At 45.2% G+C, this 18984-nt stretch overlaps 1 protein-coding gene across 3 annotated transcripts; it reads left to right on the forward strand.

Moving 5' to 3' along the window:
- The first annotated feature begins 3035 nt into the window (after nt 1-3035).
- dnajb6b (DnaJ heat shock protein family (Hsp40) member B6b) lies at nt 3036-18344 on the forward strand. 3 transcript variants are annotated; one of them, XM_040167324.2, is made up of 10 exons: nt 3036-3213; nt 6661-6744; nt 7626-7735; nt 8302-8388; nt 8850-8954; nt 11665-11802; nt 11899-12043; nt 12163-12233; nt 16474-16632; nt 17428-18344. In XM_040167324.2, the coding sequence occupies exons 2-10, from the start codon at nt 6680-6682 to the stop codon at nt 17535-17537; spliced, it is 990 nt and encodes a 329-aa protein (XP_040023258.1). In that variant the 5' UTR covers nt 3036-3213; nt 6661-6679; the 3' UTR covers nt 17538-18344. The 3 variants fall into 3 exon arrangements, with proteins under 3 accessions (XP_040023258.1, XP_077952074.1, XP_077952075.1); XM_078095948.1 differs by lacking the exon at nt 3036-3213 and adding an exon at nt 5551-5596; XM_078095949.1 differs by lacking the exon at nt 3036-3213 and adding an exon at nt 5587-5763.
- Nucleotides 18345-18984: the final 640 nt, after the last annotated feature.

The raw sequence follows: 18984 nt of genomic DNA on the forward strand, positions 1-18984 counted from the left end.
ATTCATCCCTCTTTGGACCGGGTCCATGTCTCCATCTTCTCCCTCGTGAAACAGCAAACTCTGCTGCCCCCCCCCCCCTTCTCCCCTCAGAGCCCGAACCCCTCACATCCGCCGGGCCAAGGAACTCAGTGATAATTGGGTCTTAAAAACCAGACTTGTCATTGAAATGAGGGATTCATCTCAATTACTACGAGATTTATTTAGGACTATTACGTTGTGATGGATTATAACTGACAAAGTTAATGCAGGGTGTTGTGAATCATCCTCAGTGCGCAATATACTTTCGCTTCCTCGTAGGCCTTTTAAGAGCTAATTGAAGCTTTTAGGCTTGTTTATCCTGCCGCAGAGAAGGGAAACATCAGACATGACTTGATTGCAGATTGTAGCCTTTACAATCCACGAGATTAGTGCCGTCAACCGTGCATGACTGGACTGTGTGCCTTAAATCAGACAATACCCGATTCCTTCAATGAACAAATCGCACAATGACAGTCATGGCTGCAGGTGCTGCATCGAAGAGCAAACGTGTTGCGTTCCCCCGTGACCCCCGTTCAGGTTACTTGCTGTAGCAGAGTACCATCTGGTGGTGAAACAATACTACTGCATGCAGAACATTCTGAACGTATGTAGAATCAAGCACCTTCGTCTGCCTTCTAACAAATGAAATGCCGAAAACTACAGCTCAGTGTGCCGCTGAAACACCCCCCCCCCCCTCCCCCAATCCCTCCCTCCATGAGAGACATCTCACGCATCACTTTCGCTCTTTGGTCTCCCGGTTGCAGCAGAAAAGACGAGTTATTCCATGAATATGGAAACATGCACCAAGAGGTTTAAGGCTCACATGTAGGTTCACCATTTGATGTTGCAGCACCAGAGGGTGTGTGTGTGTGTGTGTGTGTGTGTGTGTGTGTGAGAGAGAGACACTGCAGCATTCTGTGCCTGTCCAGGCATGAACGGGGAGTGGGCCGACCTTATTTCTGTCTCTCAGTAATTTGCAGCCTAGCGTAGGCATGAAGGTATATTGCAGCCTGCTGTCACAATTATCCCCCAAAAGAGCCCGTAAGAGTCTATTTGAATACGTTTGGAGAAAGCTATCGAGTCTTTTATGAAAAATGACCCGTGCATGATATCTATTGCTGTGATTCCTCCTGCTCATTGAGTCTAATTAGATACTGACTGGCCTTAACGTCCAGTGTAATTAATAGCCATCTGTCATTTTCATTGGGTCTTCCTTTGCTGGAAAGAGCTCCAGTCGGCTTTAACAGCAACAACGACCTTCAGGTTCCATTTAAAATCAATGCCAGTCTGTATAATTTTAGCCTCACGTCGATTCAAAGTTACATTCTGTTTCTTTGGGCTATGATGAGTTCATCTTATGGATTTGATCTTTTGATTTTTTTTTTTTACCCTTCTCCGTCCCGCCCAATTGTTGTAGCTGTGTCCATTTCTGCCCATGAAGTCCACTCGTATGTTTAATTTAAAGCTTGTTTTATTACAAGGAAAGTACATTGCAGCTCTCTGACTCTCGTGAACTTATAATACAATATTTATTCATACACTTGAATTCCCAATTACAGTGGAAACAAATAGCAATGAGAATGTAAGAAAATACAGTTTTATATATATATATATATATATATATATATATATATATATATAACACACACACACACATTCATAAATTAACAGGATTAGCAAAACATTTTCCTCTGGCACATTGTTTCCCATCAACACTTGAAGGACTGAGTTTGGACCCCTTTACTCTGACACGTATACGGCCAAAAGATTCCTGCCTGAGGATATGAGACGCTCCTCAGGTTTGTTGTGCAATGGGAGAGATATGATCTGGAGTGCTAGCATGTAGAACATTAGGGCCCTGAAGCTATAAGCCTAAATAAAAATATCTTGTCTAGAGCCAACTTGTGTTTTCCTACTTAAATGTGTCAATAAGGTGAATACTAAAAGATCCTCACAATTTTGAAGATGTATACACCTTTGTCCTAAACAGCCATGGTGTTTCCTCTGTAACAGGATGGTCTTCATTGTCACAGGTCACCTGTTTAACACGCTCTACACGACAGATGGCGCAAAAAGCCTCGTCTTGGTTTTCTGCACCTGCGCGGCAGAAGATAAACTGAACTTTTTCCAGGGGGCCTTTTTAAGAAAACCAGGACGGGCTCGTGTCTCAGTTCACGTTCTATACAGACGCGAAGAGTGGAGCCAGTCATCTGTCCTCAGGGTCTGTGGAGCGTCATCGACGTGGATGCGTGAGCGGGGTCAAAGACGTGCTGCGTTCAGGGACACATTGGGGAAAAACCTCCGTCGTGAGCTTCTTGCAGTTGCAAACGCATTCAATAGCCTCAATGTTGAAATTGACACGATCCTACGGTTTAAGTCATTTCCTGACATATATATTGTGATGGGTTGTGAAACTATTCGACAAGTGCACAATATATTTACTTAAGAGTTGCAAAGGTAAGGCCATTTTCCTTTTATTTTGCTCTCCAATGAGCACAATGAAAGTGTCATCTAAAGTAGATAATTGGTTTATGCACAAACATACTAGCTCTAATAATATTAGCTAATCAAAATAGGATCTACAATCTGGTTCCAGCACATGCAATAGATGTATAAGCAATGTATTACGATGAAAGGTAATCACTTACAGTGAATCCCAGGTGAGCAACGCAGTTTTGAACATTTGACTTCATTTAAAGAGGAGGCAGAATTTTCTGTCGGGCAAACATGCAACTAAACTGCCTTTCTTATGTTATTTTGTGAGGACTTTATTAAGACAGAAATATATTGTTTCAGAACATACAGAACGTATATAAGTATTAGTGGTGTTAATTATAAAGTTTGACACTGGATCCATCATCATGACAAGGCTTTAAGATTAAAAGTAAGTACAAGTGAGTAAAAATACAGGAGTCATTGGACCTGGTTTCTTTTTTATTTACAATTTGCCGCTCACATTACTAAATAAATGCGATCCTGACTTTGTACAGTGATCTTTTTGTTTTGTGCGTTTCCCAGAATCCGACCGCCCGTGAAGGCAGCAGCACCTCAGTGGGCTGCACGGTCTCTGTTCCTGTCGCTACACCACCAGCAGCCGCGGTTCTCAGGAGCAAGACACCGGAATAGCGAGGGAAAAAGAACAGCACCCCCCCCCCCCCCCGCTGCTTTTTTGTTTTGTTTTGTTTTAATTAACAGGTAAGTTAAGCCCCCTCCGTCAAGACGCGTACGTCGTGGGTCGCAGCGGCTCCACTCCGCCGGCTGGCGTGTAACGTCCCCGTCTCCTGCCGCATCGGGACTCGGCAACGTTAAGTGCCGCACGTCGGGATGCTGTGGCGTCGCAGCCTGATGCGACAAGATAATACGATATATAAACTGTTATATGTACATGCAATTATGCGTCGTTGGGTTCACGCGGACGCGGTGCTCTGTTTGAAGGCTCGTCTTAAGTTTATGCTCCCTTAAAACTGCTTTTACTCGTCTTCGGCGAGCTGAACGAGCCCAAACATTTCATAACTTAACGTTAGCTCGCAGCTAGCTGTTGCTAACTTAACCGACGTCAACTGTCAAATCATGAATGGTATTTAAACGTAACGTTTGAAGTTAGTTTTTTTTTTTCAAACTCGGACGTTACAGGCAATATGAGTCCAACGATAGGAGTCTAATATTAAAGAGAGGACTATTCCCAGAGGGGGTTTCATTATGCAACCGGTATGATAATATCAGCCCCCCCGCTGTGAGGCTGATCCGCATGTTGCTGGTGGCTTCGACAAGTTCGACTGGTGCTCGACTTTAAGTGTGTTTGTTTGCACTGAAGGTTGCACTTTTCTTACGTTAGGTGTACTTTCAGGAGCAAGTTCAACAAATTAAATACTTTATTTGTCATTGTGTGATAAATGGCAGTGAAATAGCAGATTCATCTATTGCTTTATGGCAGATTTATTTCTATTATCTGTTTGATTGCTGGACTTAACTACAGAAAAAGTGGTAAAAAAAAGGTTAAATGTCCTATTTAAAAACAAAGCACATGTTTTCGTAGATGTATTTCTTATGAGTTATTACCATTTAAACCAACAGTTTATATGGCATCCTTTGAATAGATGTATTTATGTACTATATAGTTATGATGTATTCTCTGATCCTTTTGAAGGATCTGTACGTGACACCGTCCCTGTGGTGGACCAGTTTGACCACTTTTTTGCCAAATAACGTGTCCTCATTTCACTTCGCTATGTGTAAAGCCGAGTGTATTACAGTGCTAAACAAGGTACTCTGTTTGCCACATTGTGGTTAGTGAAGCCCAGCTGGCGGCTGCAGCAGCAGATCAATTCTAACAAGTTTCCTGTGGCTGGATTCCCCGTCCAAGTGGACTTTTGTTTACAGTAAACAAGTTCTTCTCGTGACCGAGGGCCCTCGGAACATGTTTCCACGAATAGAAAAAAAGTGAGGAGACTCAGATTCTGCAAATCTTGGATGGAAAACAAAATTAGTTTCTTTGCCGTTGATTTAAGAAGGAAGTTGCTGTACAGATGTAATTTGTGATATGACCTTTAGTGAGCCCGAACCCTGGTTATCCGATCATCGTGACCTCATGGAGTTTATGGTGAGACTTCAGGGCCAGACTTCAGGGCCAGACTTCAGGGCCCATAACTTGCGATGGTTGTCGCTGTTGGGGGGGCGGGGGGGGGGGATTCCAGTGACGTTGTTGGCTCCTAACGCTGCTCTATAAAGTATTACATTGAATTCTGTGCTTATCCAGAGTCTGATCCAATACTTGTTTTAATTACACATCTCTATACATTCTCCTGCAGTAAACAGCCGGGCACAGCAGTTGAACTTTGTTCAAATCAATGAAGCATCTTAGATTAGAATCGGGTTAGAATCCTAACGAGAAGAAGCACCGCCTCTTGTTCTCTTGAGTCCTCGCGGGGTTTACTGACCCACATCTGTTGCTCCCGCTGAGGCAACAGTTCAGGAATCCGTCAGATCTGCGCTGGCGGCGGAAGTCCGACCGCGAGGTGTCCGTCTGCACGTACGCGCACGGGTCCTCGCACCGTGCAGAACCAACCGTGAGCAACCACATCCGCAGCAGGCACGCGCGTCCATTACCTCCCGACCGCTGCATGGGGCATGTTAGCGGGAGCTGGAAATGGCTGAAGGGTGGAGGGAGGGGGGTAAAAGAACATCCATTTAATATGGAGAGTCGGGGACATTCGGTTGGTTTTTAAGAGGAGACCCAGGGGAAAGTGATTTATTTTCTGGGTCGCCGCGGTTCACTTTTAGATTGTGGTCTATATTCGGATGTGGGGGGGTGGAAAAGAGGTCATTCTTACAACGAGGGCTGTAAATGCTGGAGATTCAACCGAAAAGAGTCTACGAGGGGGGATTGGGAGTTGCAAAAGACAGGAGTTAAGTGCCTCAACTAGGAGTCCCTTACTGGCACTGCCGTGTGCCGCCACCCCACCCACTCCTCCCATTGCGCCCCCCCCCCCCCCCCCCACACGCTCACAACAAACACAATCTAACTGCAAAGGCCACAGGTTATAAATAGCAAACAAACAGGACACAGTTGACTCCCAGCGTAAGTTTGTCCTCACGGGTTCGTTTACCATTTTTAGTGCGATTGGCCAAGATGTCTCACCATTAATTAGCGTCCGCCTGTGGTTTTTCTTGGCGTTTTTCCTCCTCGTTTCAGCCGCAAGAATGAGCCGCAGAATATTGGATCTCGCCTCTCCGTTTTAAAGAGAAGTGCGTGCCGAGGGTAGAACTTGGGAGGGGGGGAAAATGTAATGTGACCACCTTCACTGGACACACGAGGACGGTGTGTTGGAGACAAGGTGTCGTCCACTGGAACGGGTCGCAACGTAGTGTTTCCCTTAGTTTGACTCCTTTTTGTGCTGCACTCCACTTATTTAAAACAAAAGGACGAGAGGAAAACTTTCCTCAAGAGAACTGAAATGATTTTTGTCAATTTCTAGAGCAAGTTTTCTACGTGCAGACGGGGGCAACGTTTCCTTCTGTGTCTCTTACGTTTCAGGAAACTGTCAACAGGAGGAGGAAATGTGGTATTCTTACCATATTGGCTTTTAGTTGCCTCTTGCTGCAGCTGCAGCGATTTGTAGTCTGATATCTTTGTATCCAACTCCGGATCCAAAAAAATAGGACATTTGTGGCCTTTAAGAGCTGGTTATGTTCTCATACTTTTTCACCAGACATGTTTGGTCTTGTTTTTTCTGGGTTTTTTTTCAGAAGCCAAGCTTCATAACTTCGACATTGGGTCACGTTCAAGAAATGCGTCAGTCTTTATGGCCGAATCAACGTCTCCCAAAGTAAACCGTGATTCACGTTTGTTCTCTTACTGCCCGAGGGATGATCACCAGTTTATTATGTAATTTGGCTTGGCTTGTGTTCCCTAAGCCGCCCTCCTCCCCGCGTCTCTATTTCCGTGCGGTTGATTACATTGCTGGGTATTGCCACCCCCCGTTTAACGCCGTTGCCCCCTCCCGCCTCTACGAGTTGACCTCTGGGTTCTGGAGGGGCGACGTCCCCCCGCCCGCCGCACGTCGCCGCGCTCAGTTCGCAGTCCGTTGGGCCTCATCCGTCCGAGCAAACATGTCTTAACAGAACTTCTGTCTCCTTCCGCAGAGACGACCCTCACACAGCCATGCTGGAATATTACCAGACACTAGGAGTCCAGAAGAATGCAACGCAAGAGGACATTAAAAAAGCGTAGGTGCCCCCGAGTGTTTTTCTGCTCCATTTTGCCCAAGATTGTTGCTAAATGTGGCCCACTCACAGGGGTGTAACAGGTTAATTATATCCCCCCTCTGGCTGCGTAAACAGACACAAGGAGGGAAAACAGAGAGGCTGCAATGCACAAAAGTTTCCACTCTTCTTCCTGTAACCTTGCCGCTGTCAAATACCTTCCCTCTTACACTCCACTCGCCACACGCAGATCTCCCGCTGCACCGGAGAAAAACAAGTATTTTAGGCAATGCAGCAAATCGCTGAGTGACATGAAATCACGCGAGAACGGATGAGACTGATGAACATCCGATCCGCACAGCGTAGAACGATGGCGAATGCCGAGCGTCTGCCGTCGTTATCGGCCGCCAAAGTCAAAGGTTATCTCTCCACCGAGACCGGCCAGTAAGTCACGTCTGCAGCCACGATGATGTCACAGGGCACAACAAAGACGTGGACTACAAAAAAAAAACCTTCACCGCGGACCCCCGGGGGAGGAGGGGGGCGCGCGTTGCCTGTGAGTCCGCTGCCGGCCGGGCCCAGAGACAAACAGCTGATGCAGCGAACGCCGGCGAGCGAGCTTCGCGTCAGCGTCAGAGTGCAGGCTGTCTTTGTTATTTCCACCGGGGGCGAGGGGGAAGTTGCATGTATGCATTTGTGATGTGTGTGTGTGTGTGTGCATACACTGGGTGTCTGTGTGTTTGGTGTAGGCATGGTTGCAACTCTAAAAAAAGACGTGAGTGTATTTCTAATTGGGGGAGAGAGGGTGTCTGCTATACATGCATACACATTTTCCACCTCCCGTTATTGTCCATGAGTGTTGATGTAAATGTCTGCATTTAAACTTCATGGCCTTTGTGCTTCAGTTACAGAAAATTGGCGTTGAAGTGGCATCCAGACAAGAATCCGGACAACAAGGAGGAAGCGGAGAAAAGGTTCAAAGAGCTGTCAGAGGCGTATGAGGTGCTCTCAGACGGTAAGCTTTGTTCTGTGGAGGTGGGAAGTCAGGCACGGGGGCCGTGTTAGGTGAAGGACGTATAAACTAATGTCAAATGCGTAAAGCAGATCATTTCAGACCTGATCCTGTTTCTTAAGTTGATGCGAGCACCAGAACGAGGCACACATGAACACAACAGAAGCCTGTAACGTTTTCATTTGGTTATCACAAACTAAGATGCAGTTATGGTCCTCACATCCAGTCAGGGGAAACCTGACTTTGCTGCAGCCCAGCGAGTGTTTATACCCGAATTAGAGGGTGTGAGTTTTACTTCTTGTTTCACTTTGTTTTTTGTGTGTCTTCCGTCCCCTCGGAATCAAGGAGGAACTAGTGAGAACTTTGTGGTCAAGGTCATTGTGACACTATGACAACTTCCTATAAACAGCGGTTAGGGTCAAGTGATGAGCGTGTGACACTTTGGACAGACTTGATGTCGGGACAAGCAGGCAACCACAAAGTGCAGATTCTAACTGAAAGGGGCAATTAATGTGATGCTGAGGTTTAAAATTGTCTGTTTAATCTGTTTAACCTTCTTCCCACAACAGAAAGCCAGAGAAACACTTACGACCGATACGGCAAAGAAGGTCTTACAGCAGGAGGAGGTGGAGGAGGAGGAGGAGGCCGAGGAGGAGGTAAGGAGACAAGGAGACCACTTCCAAAAGAACAAGCTTTTTGGAGATGGATTTCAGTAGTCAATATAGAAGTGGAGAAATCTGATGAGGATTAAAAATAAATTTATGATTTTGTAGACTGACTGTGCTTCCCACACACGTTTACATTTAGCTGACACTTTTATCCAAAACAACATCGCTTTCTATTATTTTTTACATTTTTAATGAATGTGCAGCTGTAAGGGCCGCCCAGGGAGCAGTTAGGGGTTGGGTGTCTTGCTCAGGGACACTTCGACACGGGACATGGAGCAGCCAGGGTTCAAACCGCCGACCTTGTGGTTCCCGGTGCACCCTCTCTACTCCATGCTCCACCGTCACCCCTGTTCTGAGAGTTATCTAACCGTCAGCAACAACATTTATCTGTTCTTATTATTCAAATGTGTTTTCATGACATAAACGACTTTTTCTATTATGTTTTACAGGAGGCCATTATGATCACTTTGGTGGCGGCGGCTTCACATTCCGTAATCCCAACGACGTTTTCAGGGAATTCTTTGGCGGCAGAGATCCTTTTGCAGATTTCTTTGGTGAGTCTGTTTTCAATTAATGTTTTCAGAAATATAAAAGAAATGGGGAACCGCAGAGAGTCAAAGGAGTGCAGAGAAGGCAAAGGTTATTATTATTATTAGCTGCATCATTTCATGCGATCAAAAAATACACGCAGACGACCTGAGAAATGTAAGAACAAGTTGACATTGATATTTCTATTTGTTTGTCTGTTAGCCAGCAGCCTCTGCTGTGTAGAAGGGTGAAAGACTGAGCATTAGACCAAGGAAACATTCTGTAAAGCCTGGCGCTAATCCGCCACAGCGCTCTGCGTGCATCTCCAACGCACGTCCGGAGGTCGCCTGCCACTAAATGTCACATGTTGGCCGACTCTTTAGCTGAGCGGCGTAGCATTCAGCTACTGGCCGAGGTCAAGACCTGTTCATCTACTCCAGAGAAAAATACTCATGAAAACAAATTAAATAGATGAAATCCCTAAAGGCGTCTGGAGTTACGCCTAAAAATAAACTTGAGTTAGTTTTAGATTTTCATCTGATCTTAAAAAGACATAAACGTCTGAAACAATCAGTGCGGGGGAATTATTTTGATAATTAATTAAAAGTTTATTTTTATTATTCCTAAAATAAATTGCCAAACATTCATAGATTTTTTTTTTTTCATGTTTTGAGAGGATTTTCTTTTTTCCCCACTTTGTTTCTTAAATAAAAAACGAGAACATAACAGAAAGAATTTAGGCTAAAAATAGCCGTTGGTGGCAACCCTGCATTTAGTCTTAACCTGCCTATACCCGACACAGCAAAGTGATGGTAGCTTCCTGTATGCTGTTATACTGCTGGTAATACGCTGTGGCTGTTGATCACTAATTGTTCCGTGTGTAGTTACGGGACCTTTAACGTGTGGTCCGGTTGTCCGGGTTCAGCTGAAGGCTGATTGGGAGGCGCGTGTAGTTCACCCTGTGTAGCTCTAAATATGGAGTTCAGACGCAGGCTGAGGGTGGATTTGAACGTCTGCATCACTCAACTGGAATGCTTTCAAAAATAGCTTCCGTATTAAAACAAAAGCAGATGTAATAAGTCCGCGTGTGTGTGTGTGTGTCCATGTGTTGGAGCACACGTAAAACGTTGTGCGAACACTCGAGCGTGGCTGTACGAGAAAGTTGTTGAAAGTAACTGTAATCTAATACCCGAGTTATTGGGAATGTGCTAAAAAAAGGTGGGTGGGAGGGTGTTACTGAACTCAAACTTGTAGGGAAATTAAAGTCATTATTTGTATCAGTGGGTTTTTTCCTGATAAACTGACATGTTGTGTTTTTTTAACATGGAGACGATGAGCAGCTGTTGTTTATTCCCAGTGCACGCAGCGCCTCGCCGGGCTTTTTCAAAGTGCTTCTCGTGTCCTGAAGAGAGTAGAGTTCAAGTTCCATTTCGAATCGGGACGACCTGTTTTATTTTTTTTATGCTTAATTGGTACGCAACAGGATCCGTCCCAACATTCGCCCTGTCGAATCTCCTTCAACTATACTTAGTATAGATACTAAGAACTGTACTCTATTTTATCTTTTTCCTCAGAGATCTAAATAAAGAAGTTTTTCGGTTTGACTTTCCTCAAGCGGGCAGCCGCAAAAAAATAATCTTTTAAAATCCCGACCGGCTTCCCGTCCCGACCGTCTCAGTGAGCAGCAGCTGGTCTTGTAGATCCGTCACTCACACACCCACCTCAGAGCGGACGGAGCGGCGCGTGCGCGTGTTTTTATTCGTGTTTGTGCGCTCTAGAGACGAACACAGATTGACCCGATTGACGACGTCTCAGTTTGGTGCCGAGAGCGAACCATCATCATTCGGAAAGGAACGACGACATCAGTAGATATTACACAGACACACGTTTAGTTTGAAGTACTGCAGAAACACACAAGACATTTACAGGAAGTGGCGTAATGTCCTGTTCCAACCCTTCAAATCGTCCTCTGCTATTACACCGTGTTTCAGGCTGTGAAGGTGTGCCACATTCCTCCCTGATTTAATCTCCTGGTGCTCGGGACGCCTCTCATAGATCCATCCAAGTGCTCAAGCTTCACAGACCAGGAATGCTGTGACCTTTTTATCTCTCTGTGTACTTTGATTATGTACACAAGCGTTAAGTTCCTCTCTCCTCCCTCTTTAAGAGCTGAGCTGTCTCTTACGTCCTCTTTGAGGTAAACTGACACTAACGCGGCCTTTTACTTAAAGCACAAATAAAGGTTTCTTGTCGCTGCTTCGATTGACGCTGAAGGAGGAAACGGTGCCAGCGAATCCAGCCTCATCGCGTCAGGTCGACCCAGATCGGCAGCTTGCAATTAGCAGCACGTCCGCAGGGCTTTAGGGGGAGGAGGGGGGGGGTATTGGTGGGGGCCACTTTGACAGTTAAGATCGTTCCAGAAGTTACGCACGCTCGTACAGCCAGCGCTTTAGGAAGCTGTGCCTTAAAGCTGCTCTGATCCTCATGTCTATTAACAGTGGATCAAACTGCATCCACGTTCATCTAAATTGACTCTTTTCTGCATATATGCTGCACGTGCAAAACATTCTCCACATTAACTGAAAAGTCAATGCGTAACTGGTCCCAGGTGAAGACACAGAGAATGGATTTTTCTTCTTAAAAACTGAAACAAAAAGGTCCAACATGCAATGCAGAATGCCTCCTCAAATCTTCTCTGCTATGTCTCTCCCCCCCCCCCCCCCCCTCTTCCCACAGTTGATGACCCCTTTAACGACTTCTTCGGAGCCGGTCACGGTCGCCAGGGGGGCGCGTTCCAAAGCCGGATGGGGGGATCGCACTTTGGTTTCGGGAGCTTCCCGGCGTTTGGGCCCGGCCTCTCAGGTTTCAATTCAGGTCCATACATCGCTCCATACAACAGATCGCTCCACATTTCACCGGATTGGTCATGAATTCAGTTATGTTTTATCTTTACGATGTGCCCTTCCACAGGTTTTAGCCCCTTTGCAGAAATGGGCGGAGGAGGATTGACCTCCTTCTCTCCTTCGTCGTTTGGCGGCGGAGGCGGAATGGGTAACTTCCGATCTGTGTCCACCTCCACCAAGTTCATTAACGGCAGGAAAATCACCACAAAACGGTAATCAAACATCCGGCAGGAAAGGGAAAAGCCGCGAGCCCCTCCCAAAATCTCTAACTTTCTGTGAGCTCTTCCCCCCAGTCTGACCTCCAGAGCTCTGCTCGTTGTGTTTCTCACAGGATCGTGGAGAACGGCCAGGAGCGGGTGGAGGTGGAGGAGGACGGTCAGATAAAGTCTCTAACAGTTAATGGTAAGGAGCAGCTCCTAAGACTGGCGAACAAGTAACTATCTCGCCTCAACATCTGACCCACGTACAGTTTTCTCACTGGGAAAGAACTCGGTGACTGTTTGGTACCGACGGTCTCTCCTCTCTCCTTCCCCCTGCATCTCATTCCAGAAGGACAGTGTTTCTCATTTTAGCTTTAACTGCGAGGGAGGCGAGAGAGACGTCATCGTCACCATAATTGCATATTTGTATTTATTCCATAATTATGGGGGAGAGGCGGAAGGGGACCATCTTGTTGGGTTTTTTTTGTTTTTGTTTAATACAGAAGTGTAATTGTATATTTCTGCCATGAGCACAAAGCTGGGGACGGGCTTTTATAGATTTATTTTTGTTGCTGGAAAAACAAGATGCTGTAGGATCAGATTCGAGCATGTGACTTGTTCTTTTCAAATGACCAATTTAACAAGTGAATGAATAAAGCTTAACCACTTTGCTCTAATGTCTTTAACTGGATGTTCACCTCGCTAACCCGTTGCCATGTTCACGCGTGTGTACTATGAATGACGTGGGTCATTAATCAATTCATTAGAATAATAAGCATTTCTCTTACTCTAACTCTTGTCTGTGTATTTGGGGAAAAAACACAGTATGTTTGTTTGAATTATTTTTGCATGAATGCTGAGTTCAGGAGGCTGCTTTTTATATTTTCACTTTAACAATGTAAGCAGCTCGAACCATTAACTCTGACGCACAACACTGTTACCGGACAGACAGGGAACTTTTCATTCTTTGTTAGAAGAAAAAGAGAAAATTAAAAAGGTTTGTTCAATAAACTTCAGTTAAACTTGGTGGAAAGTCTGGCGCAGTCACTCTGTGTCTTTGAATGGCTTCTTTTAATCACCTGCTTCCTGGACGTGTAGTATGAGATGTGTGTGCGTGTGCCTGTTCACTTTTTAAACCCGCTTCACACAATAAAGGAAACCACAGCGGCTGCTTCTTTAGGTGCACTTACAGCTCACCGTGTGTATTCTTTTAACCGATTAACGCCTGGTGACTCACGTTAGGGCTTGGTCACTGATTCCATTGTGTGCACGTGTGTGTGTGTGTGTGTTTTCACTAAAATAAAAACGCTATTCATCATATAATCCATAACAATCATGGTGGAAACGCAGCAAAGTCACAGCTGTATCCTCAAACCCCCCAAATGGGCTGTAGGTGGTCTTCACCAGGTGAGAAGGTGACAGGATTCATGTGACCGTCGTCACGTTTAATCTCTCTCGCCGAGGGTTACTGGGCGGTACGAGAGGTAGGGTGGGGGTGGGGGTGTATTCTTTTTCATCTGTTGTGATTGAAGGGGTGCTTGTGCAGTCCTGTTGCTAGGTGACAGCAGGCCTGCGCTCAGTCTCCCCTGCTTACACAGTCTGTCTCTTCTCCCCCCACCTCTGTAAACGTGATGGCTAAATTAAGGATGTGTGATGTCGTGGATGGGGATTGCCACACTAACTAGTGCTAAACCGCAAAATGGAATTACAAATAAAACCATCATCTTAGAGTCGGTACAAATGGGTGCATTAGATTTCCACGTCAGCAGTGGAGCGCAGTTGAGAAGGCGACAGACGTGGTGTTATTGGTGCGATAGCACCCTCTCCTGGGTTCTGGGATTACGTGCAAGAACCACAACCAGAATTTACACCTTCAGGGAAATTAATCTGGGAAATCTAAGTAGGACTACAACATAGGATTTGGCTTCGGCCTTCAACTTTACCTCGTTTTTGCCATTATCGGTTTCCATATAGTTCAGTTTCTGATCGCAAGACTACTTCACTATCCCAAAAAACCTTCTCTCTTTGCCTATTCTATCTTAATTATGAGCAGCTTCTGTCTTTGAGAGGGTGTTTATTCCCTAACCGGACAATCATCCCAGCACCGTTTATATCTCTCCTCCTGTGTGGGTTCCCACTCCTTTTTAAGAGAGCTGTACAGTCATGTAGTTAACATCAAACAGGTTTTACGGGGTAAATACTTTAAATTTAAATTTAATTAAATGTATTTATTTTTGATATGTCCCTCAAAAAGGAGAATGCAAAGTTCCTGCTATTAACCAGACATTTGAATTCAAAGGGAGACTCATGTGGCCACTAGGGGACGCTGTTCGTACACACAAGGCAGCTGACACGGTTTGGCCAAGTGATGATTTCCTGAACACTGTGGAGCGATGAGTGGGATAATGTTACAAACTACATAGAAACATCCTTTTTCTACAATAGTTTATTAGTTATGATCCAATCAAATTAGTCGTGTATCCTCTTCTCCTACGTTTATCCATTCCAGTATGACACTCAATGCTGAATGAAACACACACACACACACACACACCCCTCTTGTCTGGCCTCTTTATGAACCATGACAAAGATAAGTCGCCACTTTCTCTTTGTGTCCGTACCAGGACACCAGTTGTCTTAAACCAAGCGACGGCGGCATGTTGACAATAATGTGGGCCACAGTTAAAGTTGTCATGTTGGTTCAGCCTTCTGCTGAGCAGTGGTTCATTTTCTCCACCAGCCGGCTGCATGTGACGCTGTGTGTGTGTGTGTGTGTGTGTGTTTAGGTGTTAACCGGGGTGTTTGTGCACGCGCTCCTGTGTGTCAAAGACTTTTTACAGATTCAAAGTGCATTGTTTAGCCTGGAGACAAATGACAGGCACTCTCAAGACAATAGCTGCAAATGAGACCATCCAGAACCGTGTTCACTGCTTTTCAAATTACCTCTGTGATTCAGAAGATAAAAGGCCGCCTGCACGAGCATTAAAAGATCTCATTATCATCAGTTCACTTTGATATTGTCTTTGTGTAAATTAATTAACTGATGATGGATTATGCGACTTGATAGCGGATGGAGTCTTATCGCCCAGGTAACCCGGCCCGTAATAGCCCCAAATATTGATCCTTTGGAACAAAGTGCACGAGTGTGGAGTCACATACATGTTGGCTTAATCCAGCTGAGTGGATCACCAGATGAATGTAAATTGGGATTACTTACTTTTTCCAGGGCCGGAGAGAGAACAAGTAGCTTTTGAGAGTATTAAAAGTGTATTTAAAAAGCTTGTTTCAAAGTTAACACAATTTTGGCACTAAAGCAACATACATCACATTTTTCATTGTGTAAAACTACACGGGCCAAGAATACTCGTCCAATTACGACCGTGACACAATCCAAAAGCATTTGAGACAAAGAAATCGACTGTGGGCGTAATGGAGGTCCTGCAGTAATAAGATGCCCACTGAAGGAGAATTGCAATCCAGAGACGTCTTTATCTGTGTGTGAACCGGAGCACATGCAGCCGGCCTTGATTGCCTGAAAACCCTTCAGCTGCTCCTGAAAGCATCTCGACTCTGAAATGTCACGTGAGGCCGGCCGACGCAACGCAGCCTCCCGTGCGGTGGAGATGCACGTTAATGAATAAAATAACGATATGTTTATGTCGAGGGCTTCTCCCACAGGTGTTCAGCAGTACGTCAAACAAAGCTGTCACGTCTCTAATGACTTGTGATGTGTTTAAGGCCGGGCTGTTGCAAACCACGCGAGGGATTTTTAAATGCTGGCGCAGATCGTCCTCTAAATGGGGACCAGGTTCAGCACGGCGAGCATCTGGCCCCCTTTCTTCTCCCCTCCACCGCCTTAATTACACAACACAATGGCGATGAGATCTGCTTGTAATCTCGCAGCATAAGTCCCCCCCCCCCCTCTATACCCTGCCTGCCATTAATTCAATATAAATGTAAATGTCCTAGAGAAAAGAATAACCAAATCTCATTTTATTTACATGACTAATCACAATAGTCAGGCAGATGAAATATGAATTAAATATATGGTTGTCGCCTTAGGGACTCTTTCAACTTGTTGTTTTATATTATCTTTGTTTCACGTTGGTAACATCAATAGATCTATTTATTTTTGCACTTGTGCTCAACTTGCTGTAATAGATGTGTTTTTTTCTGATTGTATTCACACTGCCAAGGGCACCGCGAGGTAAATTGTTTTCTCCTTTCCAGGTGATTTTTTTATGCTTTTTTTCATGTCAACAAGGTGAAATCCAAAGACCTTTCACAGAAAAAAAGTATTTTATATATACTTCCATTTCCTTATGTAAAAGCTGTTGGGTTTAGATCCGTAGGCCAGCCGTCCAGAGGGCGAGTAGACAGCGTTTTGATCGGATTCACGCCCCCCACCCCTCTCCCCCCTCTGCTCTGCCCCACACCCGCAGACGTGGCGACCCACGACCCCTCGGAGGAGGAGGGTCGTCGGCGCAGACAGAATGCACTACCGGGCCTCGGCCTGCACCAGCGCTACCTGAGGAGCTCCGCTCACAACCCCTCGGAGGAAGAGGAGGAACACGGCCTGCAGAGCTTGGGGCTAACGAGAGGTACTGCCCACCCGCCAACTGCCGAGCTGATTAATTACCGGCACAAAGGGCCTCTGCTTTAAAGAGTGCGGTCTTAATAAGCGAAGCTAATTGTCCGCCTTTGTGTCTGACGGCCACACAAAAGGGCGATGGCGAGGAGTGGCGTGTGTGATTGGCGGGTGTAAACACAGAGGACGGGGGTGTTGATTAGGCGGCTCTCTGTTCTACGCCGCGGTAACCACCGGAGGTCAGAGGTCGGCCTCTGTTTTCCTTTACAGGGTCAAAAAGTCGCACAGAAAAGCTGAGCAATTATCTGGAACACACGGTCGTTTTTTTGTAATAGAAGCTTCGTTGGAGAAGCAGAGGACCTTTAATTTAACTGTGCATACTTCCTGCTGGGACGTAAACAAAGGCCCTAATTCTCTGTCTGAGATGATGTCTCAAGCTGCTCACATGGGCGTGTTTTTAAATACTACAGTCTAAAAGGTCTTTGTAAAGGGTTTACAAGCTGTGACGAATAGTTTTTAGAAGTAGTTCATTTACTGATGCTTTACGCATGAGTTACAATTCATTGGTGAGAACAACATTCATTGATGAAAACTACAGGTGTTTATTATGTTAATCCTCTTGCTTGACACTATTTTTAGCTCCTAAATTAACCTTGAAGGCCATTTGGTCTTTGACCTTTTGTAAATGGGCTGCAGGATGTCTGCACCACAGTTAATATATCAACATTTTAGTTGAATAATTTCATTCTAGATGAGTGATATATATATATATATGAACAAATAATGAAAGTGTTCTTTTATTTTGTAGGACACATGGACACGAAGAGGAAGAAACTGTGGCTAAAGGAGGCAGAGTCCAAAAAGAAAAGGGCTCCTCGTCTCTTCCCTCGTTTCGGTGGACTTGGTGCCTTTTATTAAACATCTACACACACACGCACGCACACCAACAAACAAACAAACACACATCTGTTGGCAGACGTGCCATCAACCATATGCGGCATTAGTTTATCACTGCTACGTATCCGAGGCCCGACGTCCCCCCTGCTGCGTTGTGTCACCCGTTGCACATCAGCAGCGCACATCAGCAGCGGTGCGTTAACGAGCGGCAGCCCGCAGAGACGACGCTTCGTTGTATCTACAATACACTTTTTTTTTTTTTTTTAGTAGCTAAGCTTTTGCTGTAATTATTGTGGGCGGGCTCTGTGGATGGATCGGAACTCTGTGATTAATCACCTACGATGAGGAGGTTTGAGGTGGAAGGAGAATCACAGCAGCAGCCTCGTTTGTGATGAGCGTTAGAAATGGCCGCGTGTGAGAATAGCTGAAGGCTCGAGCTATTTAGTGAACCCGTCAATAGAGACGCGGAGGGAGAAGGATACGTTAGGGAATGTGGGAGTAAAGCAGGGTGAAAGCATTAAAGGGTGAGTTTCATTACGAGCATGAATGTCCAGTCCTTCACATGAAGATAACATTCATAACACTATTCCCTGTTTTTACTCCAACAGGGTGAAAGACGGCCATGCCCTCCAAGTTATTTCTTTTCTATTTGTAGGAGTCTTTGTACCGAGTAGATTCAGCAACATGTTAATGGGTGTTTTTGTAAAATATTTAAAAAAAACAGAATGCGGTTTTTCTCGTCTGAATTGTCCTCAACATTACTGTGGAAATGTGTGTTCATTTTTTTATGGACTCCTACCAATAAATGCAAAAACATACTCTCCTGGGGAAGGTCGTCGTATCATATTTCATCTTATATAAATCATGTATTTTACATGACTTTATAAGTTCTAGTTGTGTTATGTCATGCATAAATAACAAGTGACCCAAATGAGACACTCGGGATCAGTTGTCACCCGCTGATTTGGCTTAAATAGATGCAACCAGCAGACATTGGGGACACGCTAGCTTTTATTTAAATTCACTCTGATTTTACCCACAGATTTGGTCTCGGGCCACTCTGGCAACTCTTGATCATCTTATCGTATTTATTCTTTGTTTCCGTTGCCAGGTCACCTGAGCTGCGGCCTTTCTTTCCTTTAGTAAATGTTCCGTACCGACTGCTCTCCACGCACGGTAATTGAATTGAAGCAGAGACAAAACACCCTGGATTTTCCTGTCACATGGGCAGAGCCCTGCAAGGGGCAGTTTTCTCATTTTATTTTGAATGAGCCTGCAGTGTTTTGTATTATTCATATGGCAGAATGAATGCATGTGCCACAGCTGGCCTCTCAAGGTTTAATTAAACAGTGTCGAGGCAGCGGCCCATCTCCATCCATTGCTTTGCTTTTGCAGCCTTCCTCCTGAAGTTGTTACACAACTGTTCCTGACCGGGGAAAAAAGAACTGTAAAATTCTCCTATTGACCT

The sequence above is a fragment of the Gasterosteus aculeatus genome, chromosome 21, assembly GCF_964276395.1.
Source record: "Gasterosteus aculeatus chromosome 21, fGasAcu3.hap1.1, whole genome shotgun sequence".
Lineage (NCBI taxonomy): Eukaryota > Metazoa > Chordata > Actinopteri > Perciformes > Gasterosteidae > Gasterosteus > Gasterosteus aculeatus.